The sequence below is a fragment of the Pogona vitticeps genome, chromosome 3 (genome assembly GCF_051106095.1).
Source record: "Pogona vitticeps strain Pit_001003342236 chromosome 3, PviZW2.1, whole genome shotgun sequence".
NCBI classification, from domain to species: Eukaryota; Metazoa; Chordata; class Lepidosauria; order Squamata; family Agamidae; genus Pogona; species Pogona vitticeps.
In genome coordinates, this window is record NC_135785.1 from 17,777,777 (window position 1) to 17,799,963 (window position 22,187).

Consider the following 22,187-nt stretch of genomic DNA (forward strand, 5'->3'; position numbering starts at 1 on the left):
GAAAGTAAACACGAAGCTCAGAGAATGGTAGACGCGAACGCCCACGGCCCCCCCAAGCCTAAATAAATAATTGGGGTGATTCAGCAGCCGACTCCCACCTCCAGGCAAAAGCACGCGATCCGACGCCTGCTTGTAATGCGGCCCACACATACTTAGTGCGATCCTCTGCAAATCCCCTCCCCCAAGTAAGTCCGACTTCATTCAGGGATTGTTTAACCCCCGAGGCATCCGATACTAGGACCAGCCTTTTCCACCCGCTGTCTCCTGCGAGGGAGGTGTTTGCAAAGACAAAGGCGCAACACAGGCTAAGGTCCTGCGCGCGATCCTCCCGGCTGTCCTGAACGCCCAATATGCGCGGTGACGGCCCCCCCCCCGGGAATCGCCGAGATCGCGCCCATGGTTTTTTGGGGAAACGCGCGCAGGCTCACACAAAGAACAATCTATACATTAAACAGCGCGCTACGAGGCGTCTTCCTTTGCAAATGACATTTGAAAGTGAAGTGACTCCTTGAATCGCCTCTCGTTGTGCAAGGCCCGTTTTGCTGGGCGGGTGGGGGATTGGGGGGGGGGGAGATGATATTCCTGCCGGTTTTTCCAACTGCAAAAGTTTCTACATGGGTTTTTCCCGCCCGCCCCCCTTCGGGTGGGTGATTGTGGGAACGGGAGAGGGCGGGCTGGGCGAGAAGGGTTACTCTTCGAGCTGATTAAACTCTCCATATTTGTCTTCAGGCTTCTGGGGTTTATTCAAACTTTTCCTCGGGTGTGTGTGTGTCTGTCTTTATTCCTGTCTCTTTTCTTTCTCTCCAAGCCCCCCCCCCACCGCCGCCGCTTCCACAACTCCTTTCTCTTCCTCCCACCCCTTCCTTGTGCATTTGTAAAGTAGCCCCATCGAGAAATGATAAATATCCCTGTTGATCACTTGATTGATTACCTCTCGGAAAGGTCACGCAAGCTCGCAGTAATTTCCTTTCGCCCAAGGCTCCCTTTTCCACTTTGACTCTGAGCGCGACAGTTCCAAGTATACAGGGGCCTTCGCTTTGATTTTAACCCCTAAGTAGCCCCCTGAAAAAAAAGGGGGGGTTGCCAAGAGCCCACAATGCAGAGAGCGCGGGGGGGGGGAGAGAAAGCAAAATCAGAGTCAAATGAAAGCGGCTACGGTCCCTTCCATACACCCACGCCTCCGACACCCGTTTATTCAGATCAGGAAGAGGAAAATAAAGGCGGGCCTTGTAGGCGAAAAATATAACCCCTTATTTAATTTTTTAAAAAAGAATCTCACCTCTAGAGGCAGGGAAAGCGGGGAGGGGGGGCTCAGGGTTGTCTGAATGGCACATTTGTGACTCTCTCTTTCTCTCCTGTGGTCTTCACATTCAACTGTAAGCAACCAGACACGCTATTAATTTACCCAATGCTACCCAGGGTCCTGAACCCAATTAATTTCTAATAATTATAGCCCAAGGGGGCTTGAGGGAGAGTTCCTTCCCACCCCAGCCGGGGGCCCCCCTCCCTCCCTTTCCTAGCCATGCCACTTCACGCCACTGAGGTCAGCATATCATAATAAAAGTGTGTATTTTGAAAGCGATCTGTAGAACAGTGAGTTATTGCAATGACTGAAAATTGTTTCCATTTTGGCTAATTGAGCCCCATGGCTGAATGCTGGGAGTCTTGAGACTTTAAATTTTATATATATATATATATATATTTCATTTCCACCCGGGTTGGTGGGGGAGGGACCCTCCGATATTGTGAGCTCCCTGGTCAACCAGGGAGAGATTTTATTTCCTAAGAAGCAAAAGCTGAAATCAAGAGTTGTGTAAACAGTGTTAATAATTGCATTACAATGATTAAATTAATCTTCCTGGGTCGGTAGCTAGGAGAATATATATATATGTGTGGCTGAAAATAAATAACAGCACGCAGAGTTCACTGCACAAAGACAATGAAGTAACAAATGCCATGATCAAGGGAAAAAAGGAGAGAGAGAAAAAAATTAAAAACAGCCTTCCCTCTCCCCCCACCCCAACAGTCTGAAGGGCATGTTCAGTTAGATTCAATCAGAGGAAAAGAAAATTTCCTGTTGCACAGAAGACGCCTTTAAAACAAATAAACAAACAAAAAAAAACACAACACAAAATCACAAACCTACTCCGTGACAACCTGGGATCATAGAGCAGCGCCGTGCTGCGTTAGTTTTTTTTCTATCCATGTGTCTCGGAGCTCTTATTTTTGTTTTTAAAATAAGGGGTGGGGTGGGGTGGACAAGAAACTTTCAGGGAGAAGAAATGAACGCATCCAGCATTCATTAGAGAATATAGATTGTCCGTTCCCTTCGCATTTGTATGCCTTTGGTCGGAGTTTCACCAACGTGACCTTTAAAAAACCGAAAGAAGTACCCTTAAAGTTCAACGGCAACAGAAAATTCGGTAGCTAGCGTCAAACACGGCCCTCCTCCTATTCCTCAGGGAAGGGGGGGGGCAGAACTACTGTATAGGTTGGGCACAGAGACAACAAATACAGAAGGAGGACCTGCCTGATGGGCTCCTAAACCAAGAAGAGCGTGGGTGGAGGAAGTGTAGGAGCGAACAAGGGGAGGAGAGGGGAGTGGTTGAAGCCGGGGCGCCACCTGCTTCGCTTTCTCTAAACCCCGCCTTGGAGACACCGAACAGGTGGAACTGACCAGGTGAGGCGTGAAACTGACAAGGCGGAGGGGCGGTCGCGTCCTCATTCTCAGGTCGGCCACGTAGACTTCCTTCAAGTTCCAACCCTGCTTTTCTAAAGCCCATCGTTTCAGAAAGCCTGCTCAAACCTTCAGCCTTATCACTCGCTGCTCGGTGTTCAGTTGGTGGGTTGAACCCTCTTGTGTGGCGTTGCGTATATAGTGTCCTGGACTAGGTAGGGCTCGGGAATTTGTGTTGCCGGCAAGTTGATTCTGACTGAGGGCAACTTCGGCCCGGTTTCTAAAGCATGTGAGATGTAAGTAGTGGCTGTACCACTGCCGTCCCACAGTGGGTCTCCATGATCGGTGGGGAATTTGAACCCAGATCTCCAGCCCTCTGGGAGCCAGTGCAGTGCCATCGTGGATCTAGGACTCCGGAAACCTAGCATCAAACTCCTGCTCCGCAGGGAAAACTCACTAGGATAGTGGTTCTTAACCTGTGTTACTCGGATGTTTTTGAACTGCAACTCCCAGAAACCCCAGCCAGCACAGCAACTCCTGAGTAACCCAAGGTTAAGAACCAGTGCACTAGGAGATGCACTGGCGAATCCCTCTTTGGCCACCCCACTTGCCTTCAAAACCCTCTCAGAGTCGCCATAAAAAGAAAGCGACTTGAGGGCACAGATCTACCATAATACGTTTTACTTTCTGGGCGCCTTATCTGCCGAAGCAATGTTTTGAGAGTGACACAAGTGTGTCTCCAGCCTTATCCTCGCGCTTGGTTAGAAATTCGGAATGCGATCCTGTGGGCTTCCCTCAACGTTTTGTAAAATTTACCTCTGCTCAGCCGTGAACAGGTAGCTTTTAAAGGATCTTGAGAGGGGCGCTTTCTCTCAGCCTCGGTTCTCTCCATCAAGGAAAGTGACCCGGATATACTGTCAAAGGTGTTAGAAAAGATAGCCATCTTTCGCCAAGGCGAACCACTTTTGAGGTTTTCAGTTCCGTTCACACATCGGGAGGAAACCCACGGAGACTTCCTTCTGAATAAAACATGGGGAAGGCAACCTGTGCGGGTCCCATCGATTCCAGGAAGAAATTTAAGCGCCAGCTGAAAATATACCCGTGAAATAATGTTCATCCTTAAAATGCATTTTATCAGTGATAGCTACCACCCTATGGTTGCTTCGCCTCTTAAGAGATACAGCCCTGAACGTAGGTGCGTTTTTCTGCCAGGCAGATACGCTTCGCCTCCGAAGACACCCGGTCCTACATTGTGCTAGGAGTTAAGTCCCGTTGGACTCACTGAAATTTCCTTCTCAGTAGATCTACACACACTGCAGCTGTGGAGCGATCTCTGCGGTATATTGACTCCCGAGTAAACCTTCTAAGGGTGCCCCCTCCTCAACTGCAACCTCGTTGCGCACTTACTCGGCAGGAAGTAAGGCGCATCGAAACGACTGGATGGGTTTTATTTCGAGTGAGGACACCTCGCACTGCCATGAATGGGCTCTAGAAGCTCTAATGGGCAACTCTAGAGCGAGCTCAGTTTAGGATGCGAACCGCCGGGCAAGATCGGCTTTAAGAGGTGAACGTAGTTGGGAGGAACTTGACGGGGAGGGGAGGGCATGCCAATAGGGGGCGCCTTTCTAAAGATCTACTGACGGTTCCGTGTTTTTCTAAGCGTGCGCGCGTGCTCCCGCGGTGGGGAGGCGCGCTCACACTAGGATTATTTCACTTCAACTCCAGCTGAACCACGTTTGCCCGGACACAAATGCCACTCCTTCCCAGTGATGCTTCACTTCCAGCTCTCTAGCTGAATGAGACACCAACCGAAGAAAATTCACCCGAGTACATCTCGGGCAAAAATAAATAAAAATTAAAAATAAAATAAAGGACAAATCTGGGGACCGTCCTACTTCGGGCGCATCGGGAGAAGACAAGAAGACTGGCTGGAAAGACCAAAGCAAGAGAAGAGGAAGACCGAACCTTGGAGATGGATTGACTCTACAAAGGAAGCCACAGGCTTCACTTTGCAAGTCCTGAGCAGGGCAGCGGAGAACGGGACATTCTGGAGATCGCGCATTCAATACTGCAGCGATCCGTTGGGGGTGACTTGAGGGCGCGTAGCAACAAACCACGCAGACCTAGATTTACACTTGGGAGTAATCCCTTTACTTCTGACTAAAAATGGAGGGAATCCGGCAGTCTTTACGCTTTATCTTCGCCAAAATAAATGATTTTCCCGTGTGCTAGAGCTACTGAGCACAATCTTAAGCGATTATGTGCACGTGCTGGCTGGATTGGTGGTTGTTTATTGGTATCTTTATCAAATGTATAATAAAGGAAGGCAAGGTAGCCTTGTTGTTGTTTAGTCGTGTCCGACTCTTCGTGACTCCCATGGACCAGAACATGCCAGGCCCTCCTGTCTTCCACTGCCTCCCGGAGTTGGGTCATTTTCATGTTGGTAGCAGCCCGCATACCCCTCCCCCCTTTTAAAACAACACGACAGCCTTGAGAGGTAGCTGAGGCAGAGCGGTAGATGGAGGGTGAAATGCCAGTCTTCGCCACCCAGCAAGATGAGTGGAAGGGCCGCACACGTATTTGGGTTGGCTTTTGCCACATTTTGGAAATATCACTCGTTATCTTTGGGGGGGGGGGATTAGAACTGCCGGATAGCTCAGCCGTTCAGGTATTTGGCCAGAGGTTGGGAGTTCGATTCCCCACTGTGCCTCATTGACAGGGGTTGGACTCGATGATCCATAGGGTCCCTTCCAGCTGTACTGTTCTAAGATTATACAATATTATTAAAACCATGGTCTAACGTTGCCTAATTTTATTAACTGAGAGCCAAAGAGGGATTTGGCCCTCGGATATCCCCACTTTCTCAGCTGCCAAACCACTATACCTCACTGCCCTTTTCCTCCCACCTCTGCAAACCACCCCCCACCCACTCCCACTATTAAGTGCCTGCCCATTTACTGCTGAATTCGGCGCTTGGTTATCTTCAGAGCTTGGAGAAGTGACTTGCGCCGGCTGGGGGATTGTGGGAGCTGTAGTCTCTCCGCCGCCGTCACTTTCTTACTCTCTGGCTCTGTCGCAACCTTCCCGCAAACGCTCAGATGCCGCTGCCTGGCGCAGCATCTCGAAGCGGCGGAGGGAGGTGGGCGCAGCCTTTCGACCAATCCCTACGAACCTGAGAAAGAGCAGGGCTCCCCCTGCCCGCCTCCGCCTCGTCCCGGACACGCAGCCTCAGCAAAGGCTTAGGCCCGGAGAGTTAAAAGGAGCCGCCGGCGGGGAAGGAGGATTTCCAGGTGATAATCCTGGAAGGCTGCCTCCGTTCACACCGGCGACACGAGGAAGCCAACAGGTGGCGGCTCAACTTTTCCTTTCTCTCTGCCGGCGGAACAGGTCTCCTGTACCTTTAAGAGCGGCATTTTCAACAGGTAAAGCCTCTCCCGGAATCTCAGGGAGGCGGTACTTCACCTGTTGAATATCTCCACTGAGCCCAGGCTCTTAAAGGCGCAGGGGCACCTCCTGGGTGTTTTTTTGTTTGTTGGTTTTTTAATCCTTAACCTGCTTGTGATCGAAGCTGGAGTAGGGGAGACGGCCACCTAGAACAGGTCTCCTCAGAGACCCATATTAATGTGTCAGGAAGGGAAACTAGTAATCGTTTCTCATTCACCACCCTGGCCTTACTTTGCACTTAGTGTCTCTTAGGTTGAGTAAGCGATCTCATTTCAACTGGATTCCTTTCTTGCTAAGCCGGTAGGATTCTGCTCACTTTATCATTTCCCTTGTTTCTTTATGGTTTCTTTCTGTCCGGGGAAGGATAAATTGGGATCAGCATCCAGTGAAACATGGATGTAAAAGCCACACACCGTTCACGCAACCCTGCCGCCGAGTCCACGGCTTTCCAAGGTATACTGCCTCTGTATATGTAGGTTCCACGATGCTTCATTGTCAATGAACTTGTTTTACTTCAGGTAAGTACTTTAAAAGCAGAGGTCCCTATTCTCTTTTCTCCCTCTGGATTTAAAACACTCATTCATACACAACCGACTTCAGTTGCCACATAAACTTTTTTTTAACGAAAGAAACTTTTTAAAAAAACACAACGCCGAATTTCTTCCCAGGGATTACATAATGCCCTGTCAAAACACACAGCCATGTGAAGCATCCTGCATTTGGGACCATTCACACGTTCGGAAGCGTGTTTTGGGCCACACTGTTCGTTTCTGATGAGAAAGGTGGCGACAGCGTATCCGGCTGTTTACCGGCAAGCTGTGCTTGAGTTTTGCTCTTGCGCCCTTTTCTCAATCAAGTGGCGCATTTCCAGAAAGGAGTGTGTGTGTGTGGGGGGGGGTCTCTCTTCAACTTGTGTTTCACTCCGCAATTGCGCACAGGAATGCAGCCACGAAGTCCAGGTCTTACCGGCTCTAACTTGTGAGCCACGGGGAACTTAAAACGCGTTGGCCACGGGCGACACGTGTACAGTTACTGAACGTGCCCTGGAAACGCGCAGATCGCACGACTCACTTTGTCCTGGATTGAGACTCTTGCCGAGAAGTCAAGTGCTCGTGTTTAGGATCAGAAGCAGCTACTCCTTAGTTATAGGACTGGGGAGAGGGAGCGAGAATGACGATTTGGAACCCCAAATCCGAAGTGACTTGTTTGCATGGAACAGCCTCGGCGTCGGGGCTGAAGGACCGTAATTTTCTTTTATGGAGTCTGGCAGGATTTTGCAACAGATATTAATGGGAACATAAATAGCACAGAGAAGGTATTGAACAAAACTGTTTAGGGCGAGGAGGTTGTTTCGAAGCTGCAGAAACAACAACCAAAAAAAAAAAAAAATCCATTATGTATTTGATTCATTCCGCCGCAAACAGAGGCCAGTTCCTTTAGAGCAGGTCCCGTTATGGAATAAAGCCTCTCGCCCACCCAACTCTTCATGTTTCCTTTGACATTAAAGAGAATGAAAGCATTCTTATTTCATTATTGCTGTCCGGTTAAATATATTATCAAGGGGAAGATTAAAGATCTGGTTTTTATTCTGATAAAAAACCACTGATTGGGATTTTTGATCAGGTAGACTCTCAAATTTACAGGTCTTAATCCGGTCCTAAATATATGCCTTAAATAGATCTGTCTCGAGATTTAAATGGATTTTCCCCCCTTTGACTTCCCGCACCGGAGAGATAACCTGTTATGCTGAAGGGCTCGGCTGTATAATTCACATTATACTTCGATGTACATATTCCCTTGGAAGGAAATCTCTGGGCACTTCCGATGGAAGCGTGCTGTAGCTTGCCGCCCAATCCTAAACACGTTTAGTTGGTTGAATCCAATGGGACTTACACCCCAGTAAGCATGTTTTGAGGAGGCAGCTTTAGGTTTGCCTCTGTATTGTCATTATTAAGGCTATATATCTCTTCCTTACTTAACGCCTCCCCCCCCCCCCCGCATCAGCTCGACTGGTCTGAGGATAAAACTAAGTTTGGGCCGTAAATACAGCTTATCTGACCCTATCAGGCACCCTGACTTGCGAGTAAGTCCTGGCAGAGTTCCTGAATATGCGACCCCCGGTTTCATCGAAAAGGGCTCCGGAGTCTAATGGGACTTCCGCTGAAATCAACCTACTCTCCAGTGAATTGATTTAGGATTGGGGCAGGCGTGTGCCGGGTAATGTGAGGGAAAGCCGTGTAACCTGAGAAAAATCCAGACCCGAAAACCTCCAAATCCCCTTCGAGGCTAGATAGCAAAGGGGCTACTCTAGAGTAAGGGGCAGCCCCAAGTACCTTGACAAGAGTCTGACACTGGCCAACTTTCCAGGTTTCTCCAGGTGGGAGGGTTTTTTTGAAAAAAAAATGCTGGAGGCAACGGGACTTCTCTAGAGTAAGGGGGCCACCAGTGACACAGCATACAAAGGGACATGTAATTTTCCCGTTTACAAATACTTAAGGAAACTGTCAAGAGCGACAAGACTATCTTGCTGAGACTCAAAAGGCCGAAAAGGAAGATCTGGAGTTATATAATAAGAGTTACATTGATTGTCCAGAGAAGAAGCAAGTGGATTTCCTATTTACGGAAAACTGGCCACCGCCACTCATCTCCCCCCCCCGGCCCTGTGACCTCCTCCCTCTGTGGGGTGACTCTCAAAACCCACTGCCCTTAAGAGGAAACTCGGGGCTCTGTCCGTCCGAACCCTCCAAACCGCGTCTTCCCCATAAAGTAGCCGGCAGGTCGCTTCCGCTTTATGGCGACCCTGAGAATTAATGACCTCCGAAAAGTGCCTGTCCTTAAGAGCCCTGCTCAGGTGGGGGGAGGGCAAAGAGGACACGCTTACTTGCGAGTAACACGCAGCCAGAAAGAAAGAAGGAAAGACTGACGGATGGAAAGGGCGAGGGGAGGTGGGGAGCGCCAGGCAGGGAAAAAAGAATAACAGCATCCCTCATTCACACGTAACGGAAGGCAGCGGTTACGAGGAGAGGCTCCGCGCAAAAGCACGCGTGTGAAGCGGGAAGCGGCGGGCCGGGAAGGGTCGGGCTCGAGCCTCGCTCCTCGCTCCCTTCCGTGCCTTGCCTTTTGCCGGAAGGCGAGCCGCAGGAATCGAGAAGAGCTTCTCTCCTGCGCCTCGCTCTCAGCTCTCTCTCCCCATCTGCCCAGATTTCCCCCCCCCCAATCCAAGGGAAAGATCACTCCCAAACTTTTCTTTTTCTTTTCTTTTTGGCGGCGACCGGGAGATGTTGAGGGGGGAGGGGGGGGAGAGAGAGAGAGGGAGAGAGAGAGAGGGAGAGAGGGAGAAGGGGGGAGACGCCGCCCGTGCGCATGTGCGAAGGTGTCCAAACTGACAATGCTGGAGAGATAGCGAGCTTGGGGTGGCGAGAAAGCGAGTGGGAGTGAGAAAAGCGAGAGAAAAAAGCGAGAGAGAAAGAAAGAAAGAGGGGAAAAAAGAGTGGGGGAGGAAAATAAGAGGAGGAAAAAGCGAGGGGGAAAAAAAAGCCCCTCCAGTGACTTCTTCCCCCCCCTCCCAGATTGCCCCCCCAACACCATCAAAGCAACGTCCGCCGGACTTGACAGCAATGCGATCCAAAGCCAGAGCGAGGAAACTAGCTGCAAGTAGGTGCAACGGCGCTTTCTATTGGCTTCCTCTCTCTCTCTCTCTCCCCCCCCCCCCCCGCTTCCCCGCCATCGACGTTGCTCTCAGGCGGGCGGCCGCGGCTGCTGCTGCTGCTGCTGCTGCGTCCGGGGATCTGGGTGTGTGGGGTGGGAATGGGGACGGGGGGGGGGAGAGGCAGATCCCACCTCCGCTGCTGCTCTGGCTGCGGAGGCAGCCCCGGCCGCCAAGACGCTGCCTCTCGTCCTGGCCTCAGCGGGAGACCCCCCTCCCGCACCGCTGCTCCCCCCCCCCCCAGCCACCACCGCAGGGGAAGACGAGGCAAGGGAGAAAGCACCGGGCGCCGGGCTGAGCAGGACGGCCACGCGGCTCTGCTTCCATCCCCCGGGCGGCTGCGAAGTCCGGCGGCTGGTGGCTGGGGAGCGCCGGGAACGGGGTGGGTTGTCTTCCCCCCCCGCTTTTGCCTTTTTTGCATGGAAGGGGGACGTGCCCGGCTCGGCTTGGAAGTGCCCGGCGCTGGTTGTTTGTTTGTTTGTCTCCCGGGGCGGCGGCGATGATGATGATGATGATGATGAGAGCGGCGCGGCGGCGAAGAAGGGGTGGGAGGGAGTTAAGGAGACTCGCTGGTGAACTTCAGCCGAGGCGGCGAAAGAGTTGAGCAAAAGTTCAGCGCCCGAGAGCGCCGCAAGTTGCTCGCTCGGGCAGGCGAGAGAGGAGGCGGACGGGGGGGGGGGGGGAGGATTGGCGAGCGAAGCGGCGGAGGCGCGGCCTGCCTCTAGTGGGCGCTGTCGGCTCTTTAAAAAAAAAGAAAGAAAGAAGAAGACGCCGTCCTTCAACAACTTGGCTTGGGGCGGCTGGGCGGGCGAGGAGGGTCAGGGAGGAGAGGGGCCGTCCTGCGGGGCCGTCCCGGCGGTGGCAACCGGCGGGGAAGGAGGCGAGGCGCTCGCTTGGGTGGGGGGAAGGAGGAGGAGGACGGCGGCCGGCTGGGAGTGGGCGGGTGGGCCGGGGAGTGCCTGGATGAGGACCGGTTGGGCTCCGCGAAAGAGGAAGAGAAAAGTCGCGTTGCACGCCATTAACTCGCGAGGCGAACAACTCCCCCGGGGAGCCTAAATCGGTGTTTAATCGTCGCCGAGGCTTTTCGCGGCGGGATTAGTAGAGCTTCGGGCTGCGCGCACCAAGGCGAGATCGGGCTGGTCCGGGGCGCCACGTTTTTGGGGGATCCGGTTCCCCGCCTGGGGTCTCTCCCTTTGCCGCCTGCCTGCCTGCCCGCCCGCTGCTCTCCAGCCTGCCCGGCACGTGCAGAATGGTCCACAAGAGTACACGGGACTAGCCTGAAGGCGGTCCCTTGTAAAAAGTTGCAAGAGATGAGGGCTGGCAGCCTTAGGAAAACAAAAACAGCAACAACTTAGGAGCGGGATAAGTGGGGAAACGCTTGAAATATGGTAGAAAATTAGCGCCGATACCGGGTTTCCTAAAAGTGAACATTTCCACTTCCCCGGCAGAAAGTGCAAGTTTTTTATTTAAAAAAGTTTTGTGATAGAAGAGGACTTGAGGACTGTCTTTCGTTCTCCACTTTCCGTGCCCTTCATTTGGTTGAGACAAATCAATGTGGTTGTGGCCCGGCTGTGTAATAGTTGCCCCCCCCCCCACAACCCACGGAACGCCCGTCTTGTTTCTTTGCCAGTTTGCTTCACACGACCAAATATACATATTTATAAATACAAAACGCTCCAGACCGGCCGCCGTTTCTCCTGCTCCATGTTCTTGAAAGCCGAGGTATATTTAAAGGGGAGGCGCCGGTGGGGTCCGGGAGAAGAGTGGGCCGCGTCTCCTGTGGGGTTTATGACCGACATAGGGGCATAGACCGCAATTTCACGCGTCCTCCTTAACAATTTCCTGTCCTGGCAAGGGTCGATGCCCTAGTCAAGAGTCGCATCTTCCATTATGTGCGGCTGCACATACTTTGTGGTTTAGTTTGGTTTGGTTTTCCTCACGATTTATTGAAAAGTAAGTTCCATTGATTTTCCAGTGGAAACCTGGTGGGAGGGCTGCATTCCCAGATTTGGGCTAAGCTGGAAGTCCCACGCCATCAGCATACTAGGATCAGGCTGCGGGCCGGAGCCGCAAAGCTTGACCTTCTATTGCGGCGAGAGATCCGTTTTCGCAACCCCCAAATATCTTACAGCCACAGATGCAGCGTATTTCAGAGTCCCCCACTACAAAAATCTTGGCCTTCGATCAACCATCCCGCCCGCCTCCCTCTCGAAACCCCGGGCAAGGATTGCTGTATTGTTTTGTTTCATTTTGTTTTCTTCTTCAGGCCATTCAGACTTTGATTTCAAGTTGGCAGCTCAGGAAAAGGAGACACCGGGCAGAGAAAAATGTTATATAAGTTGCGTGACATTTGAAAAAGCGGGACAATTTGCCTGTTTGGCGGTGGGGGATGGGGGAGGGAGGCGGGAGAAAGGAGGGAGCCGTAAGATCTCATTGGATTACTGTCTAATTTTCTGTGAAAGAGACCCCCCCCCTCTTTCCCTCCGTCTAGCCTGCGTTTGATTAGTTGATTTTTCTGCCCCCTTGAAGCAGAGCTGGCCAGTCGACACAATTTGAAAACAGATCCATTATTCTCATATATATACATTATATGGAAATCTACAGATGCTCTGTTCGCCGGCCTTAAGATTTCTTATCGAAAGGCGCTGTGTTAAGTCCAGTAGCAAACGGAGGTGGAGAAGGGGAGGGAAGGGAAGGACCTCTGGTTTCTGGCGCAGTCTGTCGCTGATGTTCACCGCAGCTGTGCGATTCTCTTTTTCCCCCTCTTCCAAATCGGACCGAGAGAATTCACGAAATTTTCTGGTGTGCTTTGAGAGGTACAATTGGCGAAAAGAAACATAACCTCCGTATGAAGCCGCCTAGGCTCTTTATTGCAGTTCTTAAGCTGAACAGAGGAAGGAAAGGCGGCGGCTGGGGGGGGGGGGAAGAGTACAGAAAAGCCTTTTTATGTGTTTTCAAACGCCTTTTCCGTTTCTCTTTGAGCATCACGTCAGTTTTGTCGGCGGCTCTTCTAGAATTGGACCGCCGATTTTTTTTTCTAAAATATATGGTTCACCTTTCGCTTTTTTTCTCGTGTCTGCCCTCTTCTTTCTAGGACTGAAAATTCCTCCTAAGTAGATGTTGTTTTTTGCGAAAAAAAAAACACCTAAATGCAGAAGATCAAAACCGAAAGAATTCCCGCACATATAGACATAAGTTTTAATTTTCTGTTCTGGAACTGTTGAGTCCTTGGCTAAAATATGAGACATGCATATTAGGAGCAAGTCCGCTTCGAAAAGGTAAAACCTGACTTCCGAGTATACAGCTAATTCGTGCCCAAAATCTGGTCCATTGCTGAACAAAGCGAAACACTTAAAAGTGTTAAAGAGTTAAAGCTTTGCGGAAAAATCCAAGCTTAACGTTATTTGATCCGACTTTAACAGAAGCCAAGTTGATTTTAGGAGTTATTCGCTGCTCTTTTATTTATTTATTTTTACACAAGGCAGATTAAAAAACAAAACTTTGGAGATGCAGCGGCAAGGGCGAGTTCGGTGCAAACCAGAATCCGGCGTTCTCCCGCGCGGGGAAGGCTGTTCGCGCAACTTTACCGACTCTGTAACAATGCAACGGGAAAGAAATGATTATAGGTGACATTTAGGGGGACGCGGTCATGATCCATGGTGAACGCACTTTTAAGGCTGCAAATGCACACTTACCTGGAACCAAAAGTGCAAGGAATAAAGTGGGCCTTGCTGTATAGTAATTTTTTTTTAAAAAATAATGACTCCGCTGCAAAGCGCAGTTATACACCCGCTTCCTAGCAAGCAACGTTCATGAAAGTATTAGGAGGGTGGCGGCCGAAAGGTCCTATGGAGGGTGTCCACGGGGAATGTGGTGAGCGGCTGTTCCCATCCCTCCCCCAGAAAGAAAGAGGACTGAAATGTTCCATTCGCTACCTTTCTTTCGGGTCTCAGACTGCACGTGAGAACTAAGTGGCAGGGCGACTCTCCTCTTGAGCCCCCGAAGGGATGCTGTGCTTCAGGATCCTCCCTCCCTGCCTCCCTCGCCCCCTTTCTCCACAAGGCTCCCTTTTCCCAGAGAGCAAGCCCTGCAGTTTTCTACACAACCCCCTGTAAAGAGAACACATGTCCTCCACAACCCACGGGAAGGGCTAGAGACACCCAAAAGCCCCATAAAGAGGCAGAGCGCGATCCGATTAGACGAACACCCGTGCCTTATAAAAAAAGGGGGGTGACTCGTTACTTCTGCACTTTATCACCCGTGACTCCCCGCCCCCCCTCGCCCCCGCAGAAAAAGCAAGCAATTAGGGGAAGTGGCGGGGGATCCAGAAGCACTGGGGAGACTGGGAGAGAATAAAACTGCGACTTTCCCAAGTTTCAACAGGTTTGCTTCCCCCCCCCCCGCCCGTCACTTGCATCTGTCTCTGTGTGAGTGCCTTCCGGTAAAGGTGACCCCAAATCAGCTTGGGGGCTTAGATTTAGTCTGGTTTTCACTGTATTCATTCGCGGAGCCAGGATTCCCCTGCTTTCTGTTGTTTTATACAGTACTTTCATTTTTCCTGCCCCAGTAGGAAATGCCCGCCTTTCCTTGTCCAAACATCCAGTTTCTCTTTCCTTTCCTTTTGCCTGGCCTTTTAGTACTTTGTTTGGGCTTTTCCCCACAGGCTAAGGGAATCGCCTCCCACCCCCCACCCACGCCCCAAATCAAAGCGGGGACAACGAATCTGCCCGACGCTGCTGCTGGTTTTCGCCACTTGGAAGTCCACGAGAAGAAGGTTAAGGGAATCGCCTCTGTTTTGGAAAGGGGGCTTAGGAGAAAGAAAGGCGGGCCAAGGCGGCGGCGGCGGCGGCGGCAGGGAGAGGGGGAGGGGGGTGAGATGGGGGAGGGGAGAGACCATGCCTCCGTCTTCGTCGCCACCATCGGCTGGAAGGGAGATCGCGAACTCGGTCCCTAGTCAATATCGCCCGCCTGCTTGTCAATATGACTTCGCTTAGCAAAATGCCAAGGCGCGAAGTCAATAATGAGCCTCCAGGCGTGGGATTTTGCGCCCGGGACGCGAGGTCCTTAGCTGGCAATAGTTAGCAGGACTTTCAAGGAAGCCTTCCTCTTTCGCCTCGGTAGGGTTCAGACAGCTTGGCAAGCCAGTCTTTCACGGCACTCTCTCTCCCCCCCCCCCGTTACCCCATCCCGTGTATTCCAGCTGAGAGAAGGGCGGGTGGTATGTGGCTTTTGTGTTCCAGACCTGCCTCTTCTCCTTTGCTGCCCTTTAGGCCGGCAGCCTCTTTCCAGGACATCTTCGCGGTGCTTTCTCCTTATTCAGAGCCATCTTCAGAAAAGCCCCCACCCTCCCAGCGAACCCCTTGGTTTCGCTCTTCAGTCTTCTTCTTCATCGCCCAAAGAAAGGAAGCTAGCCATAGCACCGGCTTGCCTGTGCCCCTCTCTTCTGCATTTCAACCTTCCTTCTCTGTAAACAGTAACGACTGCGAGATTCCCGGGGCAGAGACCTAAGTTGCTATTCTCCCTTTTCTTAGTTGCGACTGCTGCTATTCCAAACAGGCATAAATAAAGGGATGGATGGTGCAAATGCTACACAAACGCCAGGTGAAAATACTGTTGCATCAGAGGAGGTTATTTAAGATCACCAAATGTTGATCAGCTGTCATCTCACCATACTTTGAGCACCTTAGAAAAAGAGCTCTCAGTGAAAAGTGGCCAAGGAAGGCCACTGAATTAACCTGCTTTTGTGGGTAGAAGATGAATCTCTTCCTTATATAGGATCATATTTTTGGCATCCCATCAAAATGAATACAGAACATCTATTGCCCTTCATTGCATTCATGTTGTAGTCACAGTAACCATACAAGCACTGAAAATATACCAGGAGAGATAAGGTGTCCTTTTAAGCTGCTCTTATTGTGGTATGGTAGTTCAGGCCTGTTAAAGGATAATTCGTCTTCCTTAAAAGATCTTGAGTTGATTGCTGTTAAATTGTGTTGGTGATTGTCTTGTGAGTGACTATGAGTGGTAGTTATTCCCATTAAATGAGCCAGTGATCTCAAGAAATGCAAGGTCTGCCTGTATTTGACACCTCACCCCAACAGTCATATTACATCCCCTGTTCCTTATACAGTATGCATCTTCAGAGGAAGGCTAAATGGCAATAGCGATAACCTGCTGGTTCTAGGCTGTTCATGCAAGTAAAAGAGAAGAAGTCCTCAAAGCCAAATAACAGCTGAATCTCCTTCAGTGGAAAGGAGAAACAATAAAAAGTGACAGGCCCACTGTATACAGTACTGTATATATAGATAACAATGGCCCGTGAAGTACATATTTATTTCATTATTCTATATGTAATGAAATCAAGAGGTATTTTGTGGAACACCTTCTGTGTCATTCTGAGATGAACGACCACTGTGCTTAGAGGTCTTCTCTCACATTGATATTTTACATATTTTGGTAAATCCTGATAACTATATTGCGTCACTTTCTGGGTGAAAGGAACCACAAAATCAGGTGAGTAAAAAAGTGAATGAATGAATGAATGAATTTCCAAAAAAATTAAAATGATTTTTTAAAAACCTGTCTTTAGCTATGTGGGTTTTTTTTTTTTAATCTGTGAGGTTGCATGGTCTGTGTGAAGAAAGCATATCCTTACCCATTTTAAAATTATTTTCATGTATTTAGTAGATGTAGCCATGGTCAGAATTGTAGAAGGGACTGAGTCCCATCTGTGCCTGTTCAAACTGCAATCATTGTCCTATCATGGATTTAGCTTTTCTGCAACATTCACTAAAACATTCAGAAATACGTCATTTGCTGGCAGTTTCTTGCAGGGCAAATATAATTTTTTTCTCTACAAACTGGAAATTCTCATAGGCTAGACTATTCCTATAACTACCAGGAACTGAAATAAGCTGGGACCTCAGTTAAGGAGGCATCCCTAGTGACTCCTTTGGTTGCAGGCAAATCCAGGTGAACGTGGAAGACCTTCTTCCGAGGGATTGAGGCAAGAAGTATTTTCTTTTTTAAAGGCCTGTGCACATCTGGAGCATTATTGAGTAAAATGGTCTGAGGCTTTTAAAGATGTGTTTTGGGACAGAAGAAAGGGGGAGACAGATCAGCTACTGTTGCTTTTAGGGAAAAGGAGATGAGGTGGGATTAAGAAGGGAAAGCTAAGGAAAATCAGAGAGAGAGATAAATGGAGAACATATTGAGGAGAAAGAAAGAAGAAGTTGGAAGGGGTTTGAAAACTAGCAGTTGGAATGAATTCCCCCAGAGGAATAACAGCATCAAAGACTCAATTGTTATTTAAACACCAGAATACTACCAGAATTGTAGCAGATAACAGGCAAAATCCAGTTGCATGACTATGTGGGCACAGCTATGTGTTGTGTCCATGGTAGTTATGATAGCACCAAAACAGAAGTACTATCCATGAATCTCTTTTCCTGGCACATTGCACATTGGTCACACCAGGGACATGTAATCAATTGTACAATTGAATTGTACAATTAATTGTTGTTGGGTATAATGCCTGGCACATTTATGCTGGTGTAAATTTATGTCACATCCACATAAACAGGATTTTGCCCAATAAGTATTACAATTCTGGATCATGAAGGTCAAACAGGGTCCATCGACACCAGGTGACTAATTGGTTGCCGGAGACATGAACCCAATCATGGGACTGGTTACCATCTATGTTGGTGGTGGAGGAGACTATCTCCACCCATGAAACAATAGGTCTTCCAGATATTGTAAGATTAGGGAAATCTGGAATGGAGTGTCTAACCCTACCAATGAAAAAATTTGAGTGTTTTAACCTTGTTTGTTGTTATGCTATTTCCCAACCAATCCGTGATCCCACACCTAGCAGTAGCTGAAATCCAGTTGCAAGTCATATCTTGAGTAGGCCCATTGAATTAATGGATCTTACATACGTGTGAAGCCACAACCTCACTGATCCAATGGACCTACTTTAGATGAAACTTTCTACTGGATTTCAACTATTGTTAGGCATGGGGGAATCACTGGTTGGGAAACAGGTTGAAGCACTCAGACATTTTGATTGGTAGGGTCAGCCACTCCATTCCAGATTTCTCTGTTCCTTGTGAGCTTAGCTACATCTCTTGCAGCAGTGGTCCCCAACCTTGGGCCTCCAGATGTTCTTGGACTTTAACTCCCAGAAATCCTGGCCAGCAGAGGTGGTGGTAAAGGCTTCTGGGAGTTGCAGTCCAAGAACATCTGGAGGCCCAAGGTTGGGGACCACTGTCTTACAGTAGCTGGGGTGGGGGCAGAATCTGAGGGCTTCATCCAGTTCGGCTGTGGCTCCACTTACTATCAGCAGAAGATTCTTTTACTTTCCCCAGAGATAGGGAAATATACTTTTTTGGCATATGGCTTCTCTACCACCCTGGATATTCTGTGAGTTGTGGTAAAAAAAGTAACTTTTCCTATATTTGGGTCCAAGAGAATTCCCCACCTGCTTTAGGAGCTTTTACTGGGCTGCTGTATTGCCAAAGAGCTGTGAGTGGCATTTTGTTATGAGCGGTGGTGTGTGTCAGGGCTCTCTCTAATAATTATAGCATTGCTTTCAATTGGGCAGATTGAAGACAGACTAAGTTTGTTTGTTTGTTAGGTGTATATACCGCCCATCTAGAATGTGTCTACTCTGGGCGGTTTAAATATAACATAAAAATAAACTAAGGTCAAATCCAGATTAATCACAAAGTCCAAGCTGGGAAAGGAAGAAAAGAAGAAAAAGAAGAAAGAGAGAGAGAAAAAAGAAAAGAAAACTAGGTAATAGCTGTAGGGAAGGCCTGCCTGTATAGCCATGTCTTCAAGTTAGTCTTGGAGGCCCTCAGCGAGGGAGCCAGGCGGATCTCTACAGATAGGTTGTTCCGTAGGCAAGGGGCCACTGCCGAGAAGGCCCGATTTCTAGTTTTTTCCCACCAGGCTTCTCTTGTTGTTGGGCCCCTCAGCCACCTGGCCTGACTGGAGTGGATGATATGGGTAGAACTGGGTGCGAGAAGGCGCTCTGCCAGGTATCGAGGGCCTAAACTGTTAAGGGCTTTGTATGTAATGGTTAGCACCTTGAAAGTGGATAGGTAGCCAGTGTAAGGTGGCCAAGGTGGGGAAAATAGGGTGAAATATAAGTTGCAAGGAGGTTACACTTGAGCTAAAGTGAAGGTAGGGTACTGGCATAGGTCATCAAGGGTGGATTGCTAGACCACTTGAAACTATATTCATGTGAACTCTAATGCACTTTCTGCGGGTTTTGTATATTTGGATCCACTTTTTTCTAAATGGTTCACTGTGAGTGAAAGCTGAGTGAGCAGCTGTAGCCAGCAGAAACCCCGAGCTAGTGTTAATCAGCTAAGTGAGCGATGCTGGGAGTTGTAATCCAAAGCAGTTACCTTTCCAAGCTGTACAAAGAAGTTGCAAGACTGTATGCCATATAATAAACCATATCATTGCTTTATCTAACTGAACATTACAGTTTGACAACAGCTTTTTCAGGCTTCATTCAGATGGACTTACCAAACCATCCTTATGAAGTCAGGAATTGAATCTAGGACCATTTGCATGTAAAGTATGTGCCACTGAATTACAGGTCATCTGGAAGTGACAAACCAACTCCAAGCTGGAGGTGGGGAGCCCCTGGCCCTCAGATGATGCTGAGTGCTGATTGTCCCACCAGCATATCCATTGCTTGGAGATGATGGGAACTATAGTCCAACAATATCTGGGTTTTTTTCATACTTTTGTCGTTCCTGCTGTAAGCAAGGGGACCATTGGCACATATAGAATTTAGGTGTGCTTCACTGAATAGAAAAGCTGCTTGGCACACATAATTAGTGAGCTGTCCAAGATACATGTTACTCAGAGCAGTAATCCCATGGCATCTGAAACACAGATTTATATTTGGGGATGATCATCTCTGTCCCACCGTCTTTCCATATTGCCAGCATTTGGACAACAGTATACTAGAAATGGCCATTTGAATTGTTCCTTAATGTACACAGTGTTTATTTTCTCACTCTGCTCTACATAGTATACAGTGGGGTCTTGACTTAAGAACGGCTCGAGTTAAGAACATTTTGACTTAAGAACCGCTCTCATAGGAAAATATTGACTTGACTTAAGTACTTAGATTTGAGTTAAGAACTGAAAAAAAACCACGTGGGAGGCAGGGAAAGTGCAAAATTTGAACTTTCAGTTAACTGTTGGCCAGTGAAAAGGGTGCCTGTCTGCTTCCTCACTCCTCCCAGCGTTTAGAGAGTGGATTGGGAGACAGTCTTCAGACTGCCTGGTACTGCCTGGACTGTATTTTCCCTGCCTTCCCTGAACCTTTCTTGACCTAAGAAAAAAAGAAACAAAATATCCCCCTCTAGTGGTCGAAGGCGGAATAGCAACTTTCCATTAGTTTCTATGGACGGAAAAGAGCCGATACGGATCAAATGGTTTTCAATGCATTCCTATGGGAAATGCAGATTTGACCTGAGAACTTTTTGACTTGAGAACCGCCTTCCAATACGGATTAAGTTCTCAAGTCAATACCCCACTGTATTCAATACTGTTGTTTTATACATGGCTCTGTAACTGAAAGACACAACAGTTCATTACATATAGTGCTGTGGAACATGCTGTTGCTGTATTCAAAGGTTGCTTTTAACTTTAGCGCTGTTTGGCTACTAAAACCAAATGGTCATAAACTGGTGGTTGAGGTTGGGTGTCAAAAAAAAAGACCCATCTTCCTGGATCTGTTCTTCATACTTGACAAACTTTTATCATGGGCAGGTAGAAGAATTTTTGGACATAATTAAAAGTCCAGTAGTTTTGGAGCATTCTTAAGGAGGTGCAAGGCCCTGGGAAAGCTGACTTTTCATCAAGGCTAACATTGTCTTGCATTCCATCTGTTCTACTGGTATCTTTGAAAATGAAGAAATACAACCAGCCAACCAAATCTCTACTTCTCTCTCTTCTTAAGGGAATTGGTCATGATAGATATAAATATACTGTGTGTGCATGTGTATATTATATATATATGGTAAAACTATTCTACCATTACAGATACTTTACATCTGCATTACATATATTTTACTGAGCAATGGTGCTACACCCGTATGCAGGCATTTGGAATAAATAACTCATAAAAATAAAATGGTATTGAAAAATAGAAGCAGAAATAGTTTCTCTTGCTTGCTCTCTTGTTCTCACAAATATGAATGTTTAAAAGAATGAAAATTATCCTGTTGATCCATCCATGAATGGACAGTATTAATCATACAAGATGTAACTAACTCATTCACACTTCCTCAAGACTCTTGGTGTTACCACAATTCAGTGATAAGCTACTTGTGTGATTCAAGGACTATGTAGAAAGAAGGCTGATAAACTCCCCAAACTCTGGTCAAATCTTCCATATGAGCCTTGTGGTGTTGGTAGTAGAAGGATAAAAAGGTAAAGGTTCCCCTTGACATTTTAGTCAGTCGTGTTCGACTCTAGGGTGTGGTGCTAATCTCCGTTTCCAAGCCGTAGAGCCAGCGTTTGTCCGAAGAAAGTTTCCGTTGTCACGTGGCCAGCGCGACTTAGACCCAGAACACTGTTTACCTTCCCACCGAGGTGGTACCTATTTATCTACTCGCATTTACATGCTTTCGAACTGCTAGGTTGACAGGGAGCTGGGACAAAGCGATGGGAGCTCACTCCGTCGCGTGGATTCAATCTTACGACTGCTGGTCTTCTGACCCTGCAGCACACAAAGTTTAGCCCGCAGCGCCACCATGTCCCATAGTAGAAGGATAGCTCTGTCTAAAATGTGTCACCATTAGTAACTTTTTTCATGTTGTGTAAGGGTTGTAGTTCAAGATGCATGTAAAAGAATCCAGACATCTGGTATGTAAACAGGATGGGAGAAACTTCTGATTGAAATGCTGGAATCTTTCTGCTAGTCACTATGGGTCTGAGGTGACCAACTATGTCCCCATGGATACCACTCCCAACAATTCCAGACAATACAGTATAGACAATTGTAAGGTAAGAGTTGGCAATCCAACAGCATCATCTACAGGTCATGTTGTAGATGTTGTTGGATTGCCATATGGATCTAGATGACTATTTGCGGGTATGATAGCTTCCTAGAAGCTTGCAGCTCCAGGGAAGGCAGAGAAGATGTTTTTCAAGATATTGCAGACTGAATTATTTCCAGCACAGCTACCACAGCTGTTTTAGGTTCAATCCTTGGCATTGACAGGTATAAAATGGTTTGGCTTGGTTGTGGAAGGTGGTCACAGTGTAGCAAAACAAACTGAAGTTATGTCAGAGACTCTCCCTATAAAGCTAAGGTTAGCCTTGCTA

The 22,187-nt window shown here is 48.4% G+C and overlaps 1 protein-coding gene across 10 annotated transcripts in view; it reads left to right on the forward strand.

Moving 5' to 3' along the window:
• Positions 1-9,595: 9,595 nt before the first annotated feature.
• MECOM (MDS1 and EVI1 complex locus) overlaps positions 9,596-22,187 on the forward strand; it is a 635,199-nt gene continuing 622,607 nt past the window's right edge. For all 10 annotated transcript variants that reach the window (XM_072996170.2, XM_072996172.2, XM_072996173.2 and 7 more), the window contains exon 1: positions 9,596-9,775. In XM_072996170.2, coding sequence (XP_072852271.2) covers positions 9,739-9,775 — 37 coding nt within the window. In that variant the 5' untranslated portion in view covers positions 9,596-9,738. The remainder of the gene's footprint in view (positions 9,776-22,187) is intronic.